Source organism: Bos javanicus, chromosome 15 (assembly GCF_032452875.1).
Source record: "Bos javanicus breed banteng chromosome 15, ARS-OSU_banteng_1.0, whole genome shotgun sequence".
Lineage (NCBI taxonomy): Eukaryota > Metazoa > Chordata > Mammalia > Artiodactyla > Bovidae > Bos > Bos javanicus.
Genome location: NC_083882.1, coordinates 57,316,885 through 57,335,718, shown reverse-complemented (window position 1 = coordinate 57,335,718; position 18,834 = coordinate 57,316,885). Strand labels below are relative to the sequence as shown.

At 37.5% G+C, this 18,834-nt stretch overlaps 1 protein-coding gene across 5 annotated transcripts in view; it reads right to left on the bottom strand.

Moving 5' to 3' along the window:
* Positions 1 to 18,834, bottom strand: part of ANO3 (anoctamin 3) — a 446,396-nt gene that overhangs the window by 216,173 nt on the left and 211,389 nt on the right. For all 5 annotated transcript variants that reach the window (XM_061380965.1, XM_061380964.1, XM_061380963.1 and 2 more), the window contains 2 exons: positions 1,499 to 1,693; positions 345 to 416 (listed from right to left, as the gene is read on the bottom strand). In XM_061380965.1, coding sequence (XP_061236949.1) covers positions 345 to 416; positions 1,499 to 1,693 — 267 coding nt within the window. The remainder of the gene's footprint in view (positions 1 to 344; positions 417 to 1,498; positions 1,694 to 18,834) is intronic.

Here is an 18,834-nt window from a genome sequence, read left to right as displayed (position 1 = left end):
CCCTCATCTAGCACAAGAGATCAACAGATAATACTGAAATTTGATAAATCTATACATAGTATAAAATTTTTTATTCATAGAGAAATGAAGGAAATTTCCAAAAGACTAACAGCAGAATTTTTTCTTTTTTCTGTTATAGGATTGTTGTTCATTTAAAACTTTCTGTGTTTGATTTACCAACTGTACATGACATACCTTAACAATACTTTAATCTTTTATTCTCATCCATCAAATGTTAAAGACTAAACATGAAATTTTTTCTTAAAAAATAATGTTTTAAATTTGAAGACAGTTTGCTTTTGGAATGGGAGAAAGGAGGAAGAAAATATCAAAAATCAACTCACCCAAGCAAAAATCACTGAGGTCGGTGAAAGAACATTTGAGCACAGAATCTTTTCTCTCTTCCTCAGTGTTAACTAGAACAACAGCAAAAAGACTTTGTAGTTTGGGGGACTAAACACATAACAATGATTAGAAAAATAACCGTGGTGACTAATATCCAAATGACTGCCAAACATGAAGAAATGTTTTTCAGTTAATGAGTTGAAATGAGAAAGACACCCATCTTACATTTTAGCACTTTGATTCTCTTGAACAATTAGCCACTTTTCTTACTGGCCATGGATGTAAGCTGACTATTTAAAACAGGCAGTACTTTCCCAATACTATTGAAAAGAGAAAATCAGAATTTTCAATTTATCTAGAGGAGGAAGCAAGCTTCAGGAATCATAAGGAAATGAGTTTTCATAACATAAAAGCTTTTAGAGATGGATGGGGAAAAAAAAAAAACACCCATCCACTGAATGACAAAGGGCCTGGTTGTATTTTGACTCCTAACTCTTTTGAAAAGGAGTTATCCAAAGGTATAAGGAAGGAAGGAAATATGGAGAAGGAAATGGCAACCCACTCCAGGGTTCTTGCCTGGAGGATCCCAGGGACGGGGGAGCCTGGTGGGCTGCCGTCTATGGGGTCACACAGAGTCGGACACGACTAAAGTGACTTAGCAAAGGTATAACGGCATCTCAAATGGGCAGCTGTGTGTAGTTTTGGTTGCCAACACTTGTCCAATCACATCTTCATGCAACCAAATCTTTATTGCTTTACAGTAAGTATTATTTAAAGTTTTTGGGTCTTTTGTTTTAAGGAAACCAAGTTTATTATTGCTGGCATATTTAATTACTGGTAATAAATTCTCACTAGGAATGCTAATAAGCCAGTGATTTGGGTGGCTGGTCTTTCTCCTCCCAACAGAAAGTAGGTCCATATCTGCATGGTATTGGCTACTTTTAGGGACATAAAGGGATGAACATCATCTAGCCAAGGAATGGCCTTTTGTCTGACTGGCAGGGGCAACTGTTCTCCTTCCTATGCCAGTCTCCTTTCTGAAGACTCCATAAACACTAAGTGGAAGAAAGGAAGAGAGGGCAAGAGGGAGGGAGAGAGAGACAGAGGGTTGGAACACTACTCTTCATAAGTTAAGCAAGAAAATAGAGCTCACCTTGCTCTGCTTTGTCAGCGGAGATTGAGGTTACAGAAGTGGGATCCTGAGATTCACTCTCAATTGACTGGAAGAGTGAGGTAGACTGGCTCAGGCTCTTTGAGTAAGCATAGCTCTGGGCCAGGCAAGGCAAGGATCTCCGAGATGGTTTTAATGAAGTTTCTTTTGCTATCTCACTCTTGCTTATATTCATACCTGCAAATTCAAAATGGCATGTTTTAACAATAAGAAATTATCAGAAGAAATCAACAAATAATTTTAATTCTCATGATGGCTATTTCAGGAAAATACTATTGAAAAGTACCACCTGGGGATTAGAACTAAGTAAATTCTGTTTCTATATTTTCAAGGGAAGTGTTTTGAGATTTTTATCAAACAATTATGAGAAATAAACAGCTCCTCTTCCAGTTTTGAGCCTTCACTATTTGTTAAAGGGCCTGCAAAAAAGAAACTGAGGTTTAAGTTCATTTGGGGAGTTATAAGGACAACAATTTGGATTGTCTTTGGATAAATCTGTTTCAGTTTTAAAGTAGTGAAATAAATAAAACCTAATGAACTGACATTCAAATTACTCTTATTAACTGGAACCCTTCTTTTTATACCTTATCCTCCTTTCAACACATGCATAACACACTAATGGGTGAGCAAGAGGCGGAAAGAGGTAGCACATGTAGTTAGCACAAAAATCGGTCAATAGGCAGGGGTCAAGGGACAATATTCCTGTGCTCCATGTAACAGTCCCTCCCTTCACAGAGGACTGATCTGCCAGAAGAAAGAATGCCCCTAGATAGGACTCTGCCTCCATAACTGGATGTCCCTGTAACTGTATGCTCCCAGCAATGAATGACCCCATGCCCCTGCACATCCCTGTCCCCATTATTCCTCACTTCCTCACATTAATCCCAGGGCATTCCTCAGCCCTGGAATACTGCTGTGAGTATTCTGGCATATGCCTTCTTTTGCACATACTGAGTATTTCTCTAAGAGGAAACACTTAGATGTACAGTTGCTGGTTTGAAGAACATGAATATTTACGATTTGGATAAATAATGCCAAACTGATCTCCCTGAAAGCTTTATCTTTTCACACTTCCACAAATAGTACAAGATGGAATCCATTTCCTTATGAAATTTCCTGGCCAACTCTAGACAGTATCCATTGTTTTAACTCTGAATAAAATAAAAAGCCAACAAATAGAAAACTAAAAAATTGTTTTATTCTTTGTGTAACAGATTGAACATGTTTTCATATATTTCATAGCCGATTATAACTCTTCAATGACTAAGCGATTTTATGGTTTTTCTAGTGTATTGTTAGGCTTTTTCTTGTTATTTTATACGTACTTGGTATATGTGTGTATACATATACAGATAGATGGATATATTGTTCAGTCACTAAGTTGTGTCTGACTCTTTGCGACCCCATGAAATGCAGCATGCCATCCTTCTCCGGCCTTCACTATCTCCCTGAGTTTGCTCAAACTCATGTCCATTGAGTCAGTGATGCCTTTCAACCATCTTATCCTCTGTTGCCCCCTTCACCTCTTGCCCTCAATTTCCCCCAGCATCAGGGTCTTTTCCAATGAGTCAGTTCTTCACATCAGGTAGCCAAAATATTGGAGCTTCAGCCTCAGCATCAATCCTTCCAATGAATATTCAGGGTTGATTTCCTTTGGGATTGACTGGTTTGATCTTGCTGTCCAAGGGACTCTCAAAAGTCTTCTCCAGCATGACAGTAATTATCATATTTATTATAAGACAAACAAGTTAACTAAACTCCACCAACATTGTTCTGGTCAATACTTTTAAGCTATTTTATAATCAGCTCATGAATTGACTCCAGATTTCTAAGAACGTATCAAATGCATGAATTCAAATAAAGACAAGCAGAGGTACCAATGTGCACTGTCCTTTGAGAAAAATGAGAATCTTGGGGAAAAAATGACAATATTTGAAAGTGGTTCTACAGAAATAAGACATGATTGAATAGATGAAATGCAAATAAACCTAGCAGTATGGATTTTATCTTCCTGTTTTATTAAAAAATGTATTTAGTTTCAAATAATTATCAGGGTGCAAATAAAATGTGAACTAGAAAGGGATGCAAGAAAAAATTATAAATTGACGCAGTCTTTGGCAACTAACACTTTCACTTTCTTTCACTTAGCTTTCTGGGACTCCATAATAGTAAGAAAGGAAAATACTCTTTTGAAGAGGGATTCCCTAAGGCCTACAAAACTCATATTGAAATCCTACTCAAATATCATACAATCTCCCTTAGTTAAGGACTGACTAGAGTTTTCTATACTACATCCAAGGAACTGCACAGGAAAAATCTGTCCTAGTAAGGTTTTATACTTGTGAATCTTTTGTAATATGGTCTAATATTTTATTTCATTTAGAAGACACTGATGTTTAATATTAAATGATCTGTTTTTGTTACAGGGCTCTGGCTGAAAACTATCTTTTACCATAGAAGAACATATAAGTAAATGAATAAATATTCTTTGGAGGGAGTTAGTACACAGATGGAAGATGGTAATAGTTGCTAGTAAAGATATTAGAGGGAAATGCCTTGGTCCTCTGAGAATGGCCTTAATAGGGACTCTACAATGATACTAGTTACCTTAATCTACTGAACCCAGAATGCATGTTCAAAAACTGCTGAGCTAAAGATGACAATCACACTGGTGCCTGAGTGCATGTGCATGCTAAGTCACTTCAGTCGTGTCCGACTCTTTGTAACCCAACGGACTGTAGCCTGCCAGGCGCCTCTGTCGATGGGGATTCTCCAGGCAAGAATACTGGAGTGGGTTGCCACTTCCTCCTCCAGGGAAATCGTCCAGAACCAGGGATCGAACCAGCATCTCTTAGGTCTCCTGCATTGGCAGCCAGGTTCTTTATCACTAGTGCCGACTGGGAAGGCCAGCACACATGTAGATATTGTTATTTTATAAACCAGTATAGGGTGAGACTAAGCTTTATGCTCATCAATGCTATCAGTATCTTCCATCATTTGATTCATCTCTGTATTCACCTAGTCACAGAAAAGACATTACTTGGGTTTTTGCTCTCTGCAGGCTCCATGTTGATATTAGATATACAGTGGTGAATACGGTTGACATATAATTTCTGCCCTCATGGGACTTTCACTCAAGCAGAGTGTCAGACATTGGTCAAACAATATGTATACGCATATATAAATTGTCTGAAACGCTATGAAAATACAGGCATAGTTATATAATGAAGAATTATAAAAAGGTCTTTTTTATGAAGTGATCAGGGACATTTTCTCTGAAGAACTGACAATGTTAGGCAAAAAAAAAAAACAAACATGAAAAGGAACCTAACATATAGAAAGGTGTCTATGTATGTTTGTGTTGTTGTTTATATGTGTGTGTCTGTGGGGAGTGCTTTTAGGTAAAGATAATAACGTGTAAAAGCCGTGGGGTAGAAAGATTGCAACATATTTATAGAACTGAAGAAAACAACAGCAGCAACTGCGGTACAGTAAGTGAAAGAGGCACAAATGGGCTACAGCTGCAGCCAGGTAGGGGGTAAAAATTCCCTATGGTTCTTTGGGGAGTTTTGCATACGCTTATGTTCCCATTATTTTTCACAGATTTATCTGCCTTATGTCCTTTTTTTTTGAATAACTGCATTTGCCAAAATTTATAAAATAGTTTTAAACATACTTCAAATGGGAAATGAAAATGTGAGAAGCAATGAAATTTACCTACTCTAGGTCATAAATCAAGCAATTGGCAGAAAACTGAATGTGAAAGTGATAAGTCATTGGATTCCAGAACCCATGATCTATACAGAATGCTCCCCACACGGCTCTTCACAAACCCCAGTCCTAGATGAGTGGTTACCATGGTTTCACTTAGTAAAAATATCACACAAATTTTCAGCAGAGGGCTCTGAATGTAGAAACCACAGAGCCAGAGCAAACTTCAGAACCTGTAATTCTATATCCACAATCTTAGCCAACTCTGAAATATGCTGATGAAAAACGAATGTGTGCTGTTTGGTACACAGTAACTGGGATGTCTACCCATCATCTGACAAGTTGCTGTTCTTGTGCTGATCTATAAACTAATTGTTTAGTCATGAAGTCGTGTCTGGTCTTTTGTGACCCTATGGCCTGTAGCCCACCAGGCTTCTCTGTCCACGGGATTTCCCAGGCAAGAATACTGGAGTGGGTTGCCATTTCTTTTTCCAGGGAATGTTCCTGACCCAGGGATCAAACCCACATCTCCTGCACTTCAGGTAGATTCTTTACCACTGGGCCCCCTGGGAAACCCTAAAATAACGGTTAGGAATAATACACAATCTGCTATGAGTAGACACTGTGACTGGCACAAAATAAGTATCAGCTATTATTTGTAAACCTAATTGTTATTTTTCCATTTCCATCATTAAGTTAACAACGTGTGTAACTGAGTTATATAACATAAATATTATTATGCTTAAACCTAATTTTTATTCATTCAGTTTTCTAATGTTTAATAATTCCAACAATTATTGAGTTCTTTTTCTGGACCAGGACTTAACTCAGCGTTTGGTAAAAATGCTGCTCACCATCAAGAGATGTTCATATACATAAAAGTAGTTCTTTATATTAAAAACATATAAAAATATGGATAAGTCATCATAAAACCACCAAAGAGGAACTCCTAATCCAAGAGGTAGTAACAGTGAAGTCCTGACTGTGTAGGTAATCTGAGCTGATTCTTTCTGAACCATTCCTTCTCCTACAATTTTATTTATAATTCTTGGATTTAGTAAGTTTTCTACAAAGGATTATGCATATAAGGTAAGAAATTCTGTGTAAGACCTTCCGTAAACACATAACTGTGGAAAACATTTGTTAAAAGCAACATAAAAAGAAAATTGAGAAAACAATGTTGATGATACACATATCCTTCCTAAAGCTCTGCATTTTTCTTCCCCATTGACCTTAAAGCAGAACTTTCTCATTTCCTAAACAATTGAGTGTTTCCAAAACTATCATACAGGTTGGCTTTGCTAGAAACCAATAAAATTTAAGCTGAAAGTGTGATAACCTAATGTTCTAAAAAGCACAGTTTCTTTTCAAATTTCCACATCAAACACCATCACATTCTGCTTGGCATAACCAGCAATATCTGTTCTTTCCTTGGCATGATTAACACTAACTACTCCCACAGCACATTCAGGCCTATTTTCTTCTATTCTAAAGTTCCATTTCTTTTCTTGTATGACTTTACCTGGTACCCTTGAATATTTGACAGTTACCTATTTAAAGCTAATAACTAGAAAAGAGACCCCAGTAACATGTCAGTTTTGGTAAACATATGCAGCTCTTAAGTTCAAGGTTAAACCTGTAGAAGCATAGAAATATGTCATTTCCTATATTTATAACAGCTTTTTCTAAAGCAACGATTAGTACTACTTTCAACTGTTCTAAGAGGACTTAATAAATGCTCACATATTTAAAAGGATCTCATGAAAAGACTATTTCACTTGGGTATACACAAAGGTCCAATTACAAATAAGGTATTTTCTAGAAATACATTCACATAAGACATCTGACATCAAAGGAGGTAAAGTTCTGATTGAGATACCACTTAACTCAATGAGCTTCCAGATGATAAAAAGTTTTAATTGGAAAAATAGGTCCTTTGAAAACTTCAAAGAGAAAATTGAACAGTAAAAAATTCTTTGTTGTTTTCGGTGCAAAATACACATTTTTCAAAAGACCCACCACTCTTTTATAAAATTTCAAAAAAACTAACTCATCCTAAAGGACTCATGTGAAAAAATGTATATATATATATTTAATATATATATAAAATAAATGCATATTTATAAATATATAAAATATATGCATATTTTATAGATCAAACTTTGACATTTCTGCCAAGTAAATTGTTAGAAGAATTTGGGGAAATTTGTAGCAAAAGAACACAATATTGTTATCTAATGAATTTCATATTATGTCCATAAGAAGAAATTTTTTTTTATTCACTTTTTCCATACATATCACCCTCTCCTCCCCTCTCACCGTGTCTGTAATTCTATTCTCTGTCTGTTTCTCCATTGCTGCCCTGTAAATCAATTCTTCAAAACCATTTTTCTAGATTCCGTATATGTGCATTAGAATACGATATTTATCTTTCTCTTTCTGACTCACTTCACTCTGTATAATAGGTTCTAGGTTCATTTAGAGGTTCATTTTTCTAGAGAATATTATTAAAATAAATTAAAAAATAAATATATTTGTCTATTTTTATAGTCTCAAGAAGAATTATGCTATTTAGTAAGATTTTGTACCTTTATCAGAAGTACTTTCAAACTGATGGCCAGAGGAGAGGTGGTGTCTTAGATGTTATTTAATTTTATAAACTCCAAACACATTTTGCTATATTAGTGGATACAATCAAAGCATATTTACCTAAATAATAAGCTTTATGGGAAAAAAAAAGCAAAAATGGGCAGATAATTTTCTTATTTGTCTGCCTTGTGAAATCGTAATAGTTTTCTCTCCCTCAAAAGAACATGTGGCTTGAGTGTGTCCTTTTCAGCAGAAGTTATTTCTACGTGATAAAAGCTCTATATATTGAGTGCCTGCAAAATGCTAGGTGCACCCTGTGTGTTATCAATACTTCTCACAGCAATCCTGTTAAGACTTGTCATCCCCACTTTACATGTGAGAATCCTGAGACACAAAAGACAGTAACTTGTCTCAGGTCCCACAGGCAGCAAGTGTTAGAGCCTGAAACAAACCAGGTCCACCTGATTTCAAGGTCTCTGTTCTTTGGAATATAACAAGCAACTTCTCTGTTTACTTAAAAATTCATTTTACAATAATTTGCTCTTCACTCACTTTTCAGTTTTCCTCTCACTTGAATAAGAATAGTCCATTCTAAAGGAGATCAGCCCTGGGATTTCTTTGGAAGGACTGATGCTAAAGCTGAAACTCCAGTACTTTGGCCACCTCATGCGAAGAGTTGACTCATTGGAAAAGACTCTGATGCTGGGAGGGATTGGGGGCAGGAGGAAAAGGGGACGACAGAGGATGAGATGGCTGGATGGCATCACTGACTCGATGGACATGAGTCTGGGTGAACTCTGGGAGTTGGTGATGGATAGGGAGGCCTGGCGTGCTGCGATTCATGGGGTCGCAAAGAGTCGGACACGACTGAAAGACTGAACTGAACTGAACTGAACAAGAAAAAGTATGTCTACTCATACTGTCCTAGTAGAGTAGAGATAGTTGTTGTTTAGCCACTAAGTCTTGTCCAACTCTTTTATGACCCTAAGGACTGTAGCCCACCAGGCTCCTCTGTCCATGGGATTTCCGAGGCAAGAATACTGGAATGGGTTGCCATGTCCTTTTCCAGGATATCTTCCCGACCCAGGAATCAAACCTGCATCTCCTGCACTGGCAGGGGGATTCTTTACCACTGAGCCACTAGGGAAACCAGAGATGGTTAACTCAGAGTAACTGATGAGTTTATTAAAAGTGAAGTGACAGTCGCTCAGTCATGTCTGACTCTTTGTAACCCCATGAACTATATAGTCCATGGAATTTTCCAGGCCAGAATACTGGAGTGGGTAGCCTTTCCCTTCTCCAGGGTATCTTCCCAACCCAGGGATTGAACCTGAGCCTCCAGCATTGCAAGCAGATTCTTTACCAGCTCAGCCACAAGAGAAGCCTACTTAAAGGCTGTGGGCAGGATTAAGATAAAAAGATAACAGTCAGGGAAGCTTGCTACAACTAAGTAGCAAGTACCCGGAGACCTTTATCACCCTTGGGCCGACAGAGCAAGGAGAGGAAGTAGATAAACGAACCTGGAGACAATTAAAGGTGGGGAAGAGGAAATCTGTCAGATTCCGTGTGCTTAGACACAGGAACATAGCCACTGCCAACCACAGACAGGCATGAAGGGAGCCAAGGAAATAATATACCCCAGCCTCTCTTTTGTCAGCTTCTAATCTGCTGCTGAAGCCTCCCACTGGTCAAATCTAAACGGTAGTTAGGGAGCATGAGAACCAGCAGTTGCTGTCAGTCATAGATATCTGCTTGCTGGGGCACGGTGCAGGGTAGAAAAAGGTACAGGATGAATGTGGGGGGATCTACAGACACAACCCACTACACATGTACAGATGTGTAACTTCAGAGGAACACCGAGCATAAGCCTTTGGGAGGAGAAAACAACATATGTCTTTTTAACACTAGAGAATAAAATTTAAAGTTTTTTTCTTTTTTAAATAAGGGTAAGTACATTACTAAAATTACGTCCGGCATGAATACTCGAGTGAGTTGCCATTTCCTTCTGCAGGCAACCTTCCCGACAGAGGGATCGAATCTGCATCTTCTGCCTTAGCAGGTAGGTTCTCTACCACTGAGCTACCAGGAAAGCCCTTATCTTTCTGTACTGCTCTGATTTCCAAGTCAAACAGTCCACCAAAAATAGGTTCTTTTCCTTGCTATTCATTTCATTTCAGTCGCCTAGTTGTGTCCGACTATTTGAGACCCCATGAACTGCAGCACACCAGGCCTCCCTGTCCATCACCAACTCCCGGAGTTTACCCAAACTCATGTCCATTGAGTTGGTGATGCCATCCAACCATCTTATCCTCTGTTGTCCCCTTCTCCTCTTGCCCTCAATCTTTCCCAGCATCAGGGGCTTTTCAAATGAGTCAGCTCTTTGCATCAGGTGGCCAAAATATTGGAGTTTCAGCTTCAACATCAGTCCTTCCAAGGAATACCCAGGACTGATTTCCTTTAAGATGGACTGGTTGGATCTCCTTGCAGTCTAAGGGACCCTCAAGAGTCTTCTCCAACACCTGAGTTCAAAAGCATCAATTCTTCGGCGCTCAGCTTGCTTTATAGTCCAATTCTCACAACCATACATGACTACTGGAAAAACCATAGCCTTGACTAGATGGACTTTTGTAGACAAAGTAATGACTCTGCTTTTTAATATACTGTCTAACTTGGTCATAACTTTCCTTCCAAGGAGTAAGCATCTTTTAATTTCTTGGCTGCAATCACCATCTGCAGTGATTTTGGAGCCCAAAAAAATAAAGTCAGCCACTATTTCCACTGTTTCCCCATCTATTTGCCATGAAGTGATGGGACCGGATGCCATGGGGATATGGCAGTGAATAAATAAGTAAAATACCCTCCACGCATAAAGACTGAAATCACGAGGGAGGGGAATACATCAGTGGCAGATTGATGTTGATGTATGGCAGAAACCAACACAATATTGTAAAGCAATTTTCCCCCAATTAAAAATAAATAAATAAATAAATCTCAAGGGGACTTCAAAAGGGATTTACTCTTAGTTCATGATACAGTGTTCTGAAACTTGAAGGCTCAGGCAACCTATCAACTTAGTGTTGCTGTTGTTGTTGCTATTTTGAAGTACAAATGAGATTTTTCTTTAAATATTCATTTGGTAATGCCACAAATAAGATATGAATATTTATCATTACAAAACCAGTGACCCACACAATGATTTGCAAATCCCCTCTCCCTCAAATACCATTCATGTCCTTGCTTCCTTTTTAAGACTCAAATTGATCTTGGCAGAAATGAAACCTAAGAGTCATAGAGATGCCTGCTATTTATGAAAGGTGCTATTTGCAAAGTGCTTTCTTTAGAATACACTGGGAAAAAAAAAAACAGAAATTAGTAAAAGATAAATCTGTAACAGCTCTTCCTATAATTTCCCACTGTAGTTAAGTTCATAATCTCACAGTCAACGTCTCCTTATTCTTTCAATAACCTGGTCATTCAGCCACATTTTCTTCATGTTATCTCTTTTGTCCTGAAAACTTCTACCTTTCAGAGTGAGGCTCAGATGCCATCACCATTGGAAAAGCTTTCGTAATGCCTTTATGCGGTATTTGCTACCATGTTCCCTAAGCATCTGTAGCACTCCCAAGGCACTTCTAGTATAGGTGCGTATTTTTCTGTGACACCATGAGCTACCTCAAGGTAGAAACCAAGTCTCATTCAGTTTTGAGATCTTAGCATTTTGCACACATTTGGTTTCTAAAGAAAGAAAAAGTAAGAGTGGGTGGATAAGAGGGATGGTTTTGCTCATGCACAAGAATGAGCATATATGAATTACTGGCAAAATATGAATTATTGATCTTCGATAAACTTTTCAATCTCTCTGCTTCTGTTTACTCAACTTCAAAATTAGAAAGTGTGTGTGGGTGTTAGTTGCTCAGTCGTGTCCAACTCTTTGCAAATCCACGTAATGTAGCCCACCAGGCTCCTCTGTCCATGGAAATTCTCCAGGCAAGAATACTAGAGTGGGTTACCACTTTCTTCTCCAGGGGATCTTCCCAACCCAGGGATCGATCCCGGGTCGCCTGCATGGCAGGAAGAATCTTTACCATCTGAGCCACCAATGGTAATTAATTTACAGACGAGTGTGAATATTAAATGATTAAAGTGTGAGAATAATGCCTGGTACTTACTTTATCCTATATGTATTTGCTATTATTATAAATGAGTAAATGATGCCGTGTATATATAAGATGTAATAAGATATAAAATCAGAACCATAAATATGTAGTAGGCAGAATTTTTTTAAAAAAGACACTTCTGGAGTTTTTATACCAATAAAATAATAAGCAGCTCATTTTCCAAAAAAATTAATATTTCATGCAGCATAGAGACACAGAGCACTAAAAAGGAACTAATCTTCTGCTTTAGCTTTTGGTAATTAGGGTCAAGGACTGCATCTGGGTGAAAGAAATTGCAGTATACTTGAGGGAACTCCTGCCTAAATCCTTGAAGGAAAGAGATCACTATGTTCAAAAGGCAACAGCTGTTTGAACAAGGATTCATGAATTAATGCCAAGAAAGAAACTGAAAGTTAGTAGATTCCCTACACACTCTCAAAGATTAAAATCCAATAGCAGAAGCAAACCTTCTACCAACATATTAAGAAATTAGGGAATTTCATGCAAACTAACAATGGTTCTAATGAAGATCCCCAAATGGGTCCAAAGCTTCCTCCTGAACTGCCTAATTACAATGTCTAACAAGGCTCATAAATGTTGTTTTTTTCCATTTTCTATCTAATCCTTTTGTGTTTGAAAATCTTGGAAGCACTATCAGGAGATAATCTGGGACAGGACATGTATCCAAAACCTTGAACGGTTGCAGATATCCTTTTGAAATAACCTCCAGGTAACCTTTGAAACCTTGAATTGTATTGTTCAATTAATGTACCACAAGTGTGTTTCATGCAGGTGAAGGCAGTGGACTTCTTAGGGAAAAGACTGGTAATGATCTTGGTGGAACCGCCAGGTAGGAATCATTGCAGGAACTGGAACAGTTGACAGGTCATCTCACCGTGTGTGCCCAAAATCCATGCCCCTGCACACATCTATAACCATCTGTGACCCAAAACACCTGTTCGAACTCTTCACTGGAATGGGAAAAGGTATTTTCAGGATTTTGTCTTCTGAGCTGTCTCTTGACTGATTAGCTAAAAACAAGGAGATTTCAGTATCATTCATTCATCATCAAGTTCATATTCTAATGGACATGCAGCCCAGAGCTATCTGGTTTAACAAAAATGTTTATTGTTTTTTTTTTTTTTTTCAGTACTACCATGATGACTGATAGACTTCAAATGCCTAATCAAACTCACTGGATTCTCAATGCTGTGAGAAAGGGATGAAAATGAAACCTTTAAATACCTTGGAGTTATTATTATGAAAACCACAGGGGTGCTCCTTGCATTATACTTAATGTCATTGTGTGTGTGCATATGTGTCTGTGCATATGTATGTAGAAGGGTAAGATGAAATTCCTGATCAACCCTTACCTGTCCCATGGAAGGTAACACCAAATGAAACTAAATCTTGGGCTTGGATAAGGGTAAAACACTTAAACACTTAGAGTACCTCTGACGAGCTGCAAAGTTATACTATTTATATGGCTGCCAAGACCAGCACAGGCTGTTTTACTCCAAAGAGCTCAAAAAAGTCATTTGGCCAAAGTATTTGGACATTCAAGGACGCTTGGGTTACACTCTGTCCTGAAGTAGGCGGGTTCGGAAGACTCCCACTGTATCACACAGGTCTATGACAACATTTTGAAAATCTAAAAATCTAACCTCTTCCAACCACACATTGTTACTGGTAAAGCCAAAAACTACAAGAAATTTGTTGATGTGTAGAATATGAACCCAAACACAGGCATGATTAGTCTAACTAGTACTGCACTGGGACACAAGCTGTTCTATATTTTTATCCTACCATGAACATTTGTAGCCACAGATCTTCCCACTTCTTGCCACCTGCTGCTGTTGTTCTTACTTAAGGTTCTGCTCATACTGTGCCAAAGGCTGGCAATTTATACATCTGCTTTTGAATATAGTTTGATATTTTGTCATTGAAAGCTTATTTCAAAAGCTTAAATAAGAATGGGAAAAATAAGTTTACTAATGCTAGGAAAACAAAACAAAAAGTAGTATTTATTTCAATATTTTTTCAACCAGTTCAGGATGAGAAATTTTAGCTATTCCTATGGTATTTAAAAATAAAGTTTATTTTTAAAAACAAGTGACAAATAATAAGGATTTCACATATTATTGTTATTATTAATATTGCTGTTTAATTATGTTTATATTACTACTAATAATTACCACCTGTTATTTATCAACTACTCTTCTAAGGGATATTTATTTTATAGAAGGTCAGAATTTTAGTTTTAGTTTACTTTAATAGCTTTTTAGCTTTGATTTTTGAAATTATATTTTTAAAATCATAGTTTACCTGCATGAAGAAGGTTATATTATTTTTTCAAAGATTTGAGTTCAATAAAACCTAAGATTATTTTTGCCAAGCACTGTTATTCTCATTATAAAAACCATATGTGTTTTGAGAGATAACACATATGCTTGGATTTTTCCCCTTTTTTAATTTTCATAGAAGAAAATTAACTTTTTCGTTGTACAGTTATTTGATTTTGACACAAACATATATTCTTATAACCACTCCAAAAGCACAGTTGGAAAAATTACAACACCTCAAAAAATTTCCAAGTCTTCCCATTTGTGTTCAGGCTCTTCCTTCACCATTAATTCCTGACAATTAGTGATTTGTTTTTTTTACCTACTTTTTTGCCTTTTCCAGAGTGCCACATAAACAGAACTGTACATTGTACACTGTATAAATTTTAAGATTAGGTTTTTTCATTTGGCAAAATGCATTTGAGAACCATCTGTGTTTTTGTTAAGTATCAATAACATATTCATTTGAATTCATTTCTATTACCAAGTCATAACTCCATCGTATGGAGGTAACACATTTCTTTTGGCCATGTTACATAACATGTAGGATCTTAGTTCCCTGAACAAGTATCAAATCCACACTCCCTGTATTGGAAGCCTGGACTCTTAACCACTGGACCACCAGGGGATTCCTTAATGTAACAGAATTAGATTATCCACTCACTCATTTAAGTACATTTGGGTTGTGTCTAGTTTTTGTGCTTATGAATAATGCTACTATAAACATTCACATAGATGCTTTAAATTCTCATAAATGCATGGGAGTAGGTTTGCTGAGGAGAAGGCAATGGCAACCAACTCCAGTACTCTTGCCTGGAAAATCCTGTGGACGGAGGAGCCTGGTAGGCTGCAGTCCATGGGGTCGAGAAGAGTCGGACACGACTGAGTGACTTCACTTTTACTTTTCACTTTCATGCATTGGAGAAGGAAATGGCAGCCCACTCCAGTGTTCTTGCCTGGAGAATCCCAGGGACGGGGGAGCCTGGTGGGCTGCCATCTATGGGGTCGCACAGAGTCAAACATGACTGAAATGACTTAGCAGCAGCAGCAGGCTTGCTGAGTCATATGGTAAGTGCCCATTTAACTTTTAGAGGAACTGTCAACTTTTTTCAAAAGTGGCTGTTCTACCATCAGTGTATGAGTTTCTGATGTACCATACACTTATCAACAGGATTGTTGCTGCTGCTGTTATATCTTCTAACAATAATGAGAGGCTACATTTCCTTAATGACTAGAGAGACTGAGCTTCCTTACATGTTTCTAGAGTTTCTAGAACTTCCAATCAAACACTGAGAAGCAGAAGTAAAAGGGGAAAATCTTGCCTAGTTCCTGATCTTAGGGGAAAAGTTATCTTAGGGGGAAATTTCATGATTAAGTATGGTGTTAGACGTGAATTTTTATAAATGAATTTATCACATGGGGACACTTCTTTCTAATCCTAGGTCACTGATATTTTTATCATGATAGATATTGAATGTCTTTTCTGCATTTATTGATATATCATGTAGTTTTCCTCTCAAGTCTGTTAGTGTGGCAAATTATAATTGGTTTTTAGTGCTGGACCAACCTTGCATTCCTAGGTGATATTTGATATATTTAATTCTCATAATAATCCTAAAGTTTTGATTTGCATATTTGAGACTGAGAAAATTAAAGTTAACTAACTAAAGGACATTCATCTCTGTGCTGTGCTATGCTTAGTCACTCAGTTGTGTCCAACTCTTTGTGACCCCATAGACTGTAGCCTCCAGGCTCCTCTGTCCATGGGGATTCTCTAGGCAAGAATTCTGGAGTGTGTTGCCATGTCCTCCTCCAGGGGATCTTCCCTACCCAGGGATCGAACCCAGGTCTTTGGCATTGCAGGCGGGTTCTTTACTGTCTGAGCCACCAGGAAAGCCCAGTAACTGCCAAACCTATGAACTGAACTCAAGTCCATAAGATCCCTGAGCTATGTTCCTCTTACCATAGCACCCTGCCTTTCAGATATGCAAGAAGAAATTACTGATGGCCTCTAGGGCAACCACAAAAACTCTCCCTCCCTATACTCCACTTCCAAGGTAAAGAGTCCCTGATAATGTTCTAGCAAATACACACATTTGTTCCAGGGTTCTTAAGAGTGAAGCCAACGGGTACATTGATAAGAGAGATCATAAACTCTGGCATGTACAGTGTCTGTTGGTCTTGCCTTTCCACTCAATTTGTCTTCCATGTGTCAGGATTTGTGAAGGGGAAGCAAAAACAGTACAGGGTTTATGCAGGTAACCTTTTGGAAGATAGTTTAAGACTTACACCTTAGGGACATATTTTCATTTCTTTCTGATTTCCTGGTGTTTATTAAGGTTTTGAGAGGATGTGATTTTAAGGTTCAAAATTAGATATAGGCCTAGAAGAAAGAAGCCTAAAAGGCCATTCGGTTTACTGTTATTTTATGTCTTAAAGCATAGATGAGCTCAGCAAAGCCAATAATTGCACCTAGAATTTTGAGGCCAAGGCCCTAGTTAGAAAAAATAAAATTAACAAAAAGCACTGCCTTGTGTCTTCTCTGCATAATTAGGTTCTCATGAACCTACTTTAAGATTTGAAAATACATTTCCTGGGTTTCAGCTAAATCTTTATCTTAATTCAAGAAATGCTTACAAAACCTTAGGATTCTATGCTCACATTCTCTAATTCCACAGCATTATCGTAATTTACTTACTGAATAGAAATACCAACATTCAAATAATGTCTAAGAGACAACAAAAAAGTGCTTTAAAATAAATATACATATATTTTTTATTTATGGTGGAGAAAGAGTAGAATTTGGATGATCTTAGGAAGAATATGACGAACATTTATAGCAAGATCACTTGTTCTATAAAATGGAAGTTATTAACAACTGCCAACCTTTACAACATCAATGCTGAGCACTTTAATTATTATACCAAAGCTGAAAATAGTAAGAAATTTAGGAATAATTCATTTAATTCAGTATAAGTCTAATGTTAAAAACCTCAGAGGAGTTTCATTGCCTTCTAATTTTCTTTTAAAAGCTGTCTGAATATAAATGTTCTAATCTTGTCATTATAGAATGAAGAATGTATTTTAAATTGACAGACTGACATTATTAAAAAGAATGATTTCAAATCACTCATGATATGTACAAATGTCATGCCCACTTCAAAGAGAAAAAGGGAATATGTCCCTTGCTTTATTTCCCTGATTTTCAAACAATCACTGGTCCTCGATAGGTTTCTTCCAGAATGGCACACGCAAAAACAAAGATGTGTTCTGGACTTTTCTTTTCTACTCCTTAAAAAGGAAAATGGACTGAGGGATGAATAGGTGCTGCTTTTTGCAAGGGGAGAAATGAACAGCAAAGAAATGCAAACAAATTCAAAATACAAGAGCCGACTGACTGCTTTGTCTCTTCCAGTGGAAACCATAGCCACATATATTTTTTAAAATTCAGACACACATTGTCAGTGAAGGTTACTTTATATAACTGACTAGATTGCAGGCTTTTTGCAGTTAGAGGTGGCAGTGGTCAAACAGGGGTCCCTGGAATTGCTATAGGTCACAAACACAGTTCAGGGTATGCCACTGAACCTCTGAATATAGTATCTTTATGCTTGACAGGTCTTTCTGGGGACATACTGTTATGTGAATGGGCAGGTTCAGATGGGACTGTCATTACAAAAGGGAATGTCATCTTCTGAAAATCCTAGCAGGTCTAGTGTATGGTGTTTTCATACGCTAGTTAGTACAGGGGTCTTAGGGCAATTCTAAGAATATTCAGGAGCTCCTAAAGAGATTCTAGATAGACCTGGGTATTTAACGGCCTTAAAGTAGCTTGTGTGTACTTCTAAACAGACTTTCACATCCTCACACCTATCCCAAATATTTGGTCAGTCTGGCTCTACCTTATACCCATGGCTACTTCACAGCCACAAGTGTGCATTCTGGGGTTAGGAGTGTGGTTTCACTTCTCAAAACTATAAGAAATCTCCCCAAAATTAAAACAGAGAAATTGGACTGATCATAACGGTCACGGATAATTCTAAGAGTATGGCATACTATTTGTAAAAGATCCCAAAGCAGATGATAACTCCACCACTGGATTTGGATTAACTTCCAGACTCTGGACAATTTCAATTCCAAGATTGTAATATACTATGATTTTCACAGTTAAATTTGGTCATTCTGTTTCTAAGAGAAGTCTCAAAGGCCTTTAAGTTTTTCTAGTTTTTCCCAGCCTTACTTTATTTAACCTCCTTTAAGTTTCTGCCATTGTGAAGCTGCCAATAAATTCAAGGAGGCTGTAAACTCGGGCAGCATTATTTCCATAGACATGGGCAGGAGACATTGTGTATAAATTCTCTTCAGTAACCCAACCCCTTTGTTCTGTTTTTGAAAGAAATAACAAGGAAACTTAAATATTAAACTGATGAAAGGAATACATAAGCATGGTTTATGGTGTAAGTTCTTTGGGGGTAAGGTCTAAAGTAACTCCTAAGGTAAGGAGTTAGTTTCCTATTAA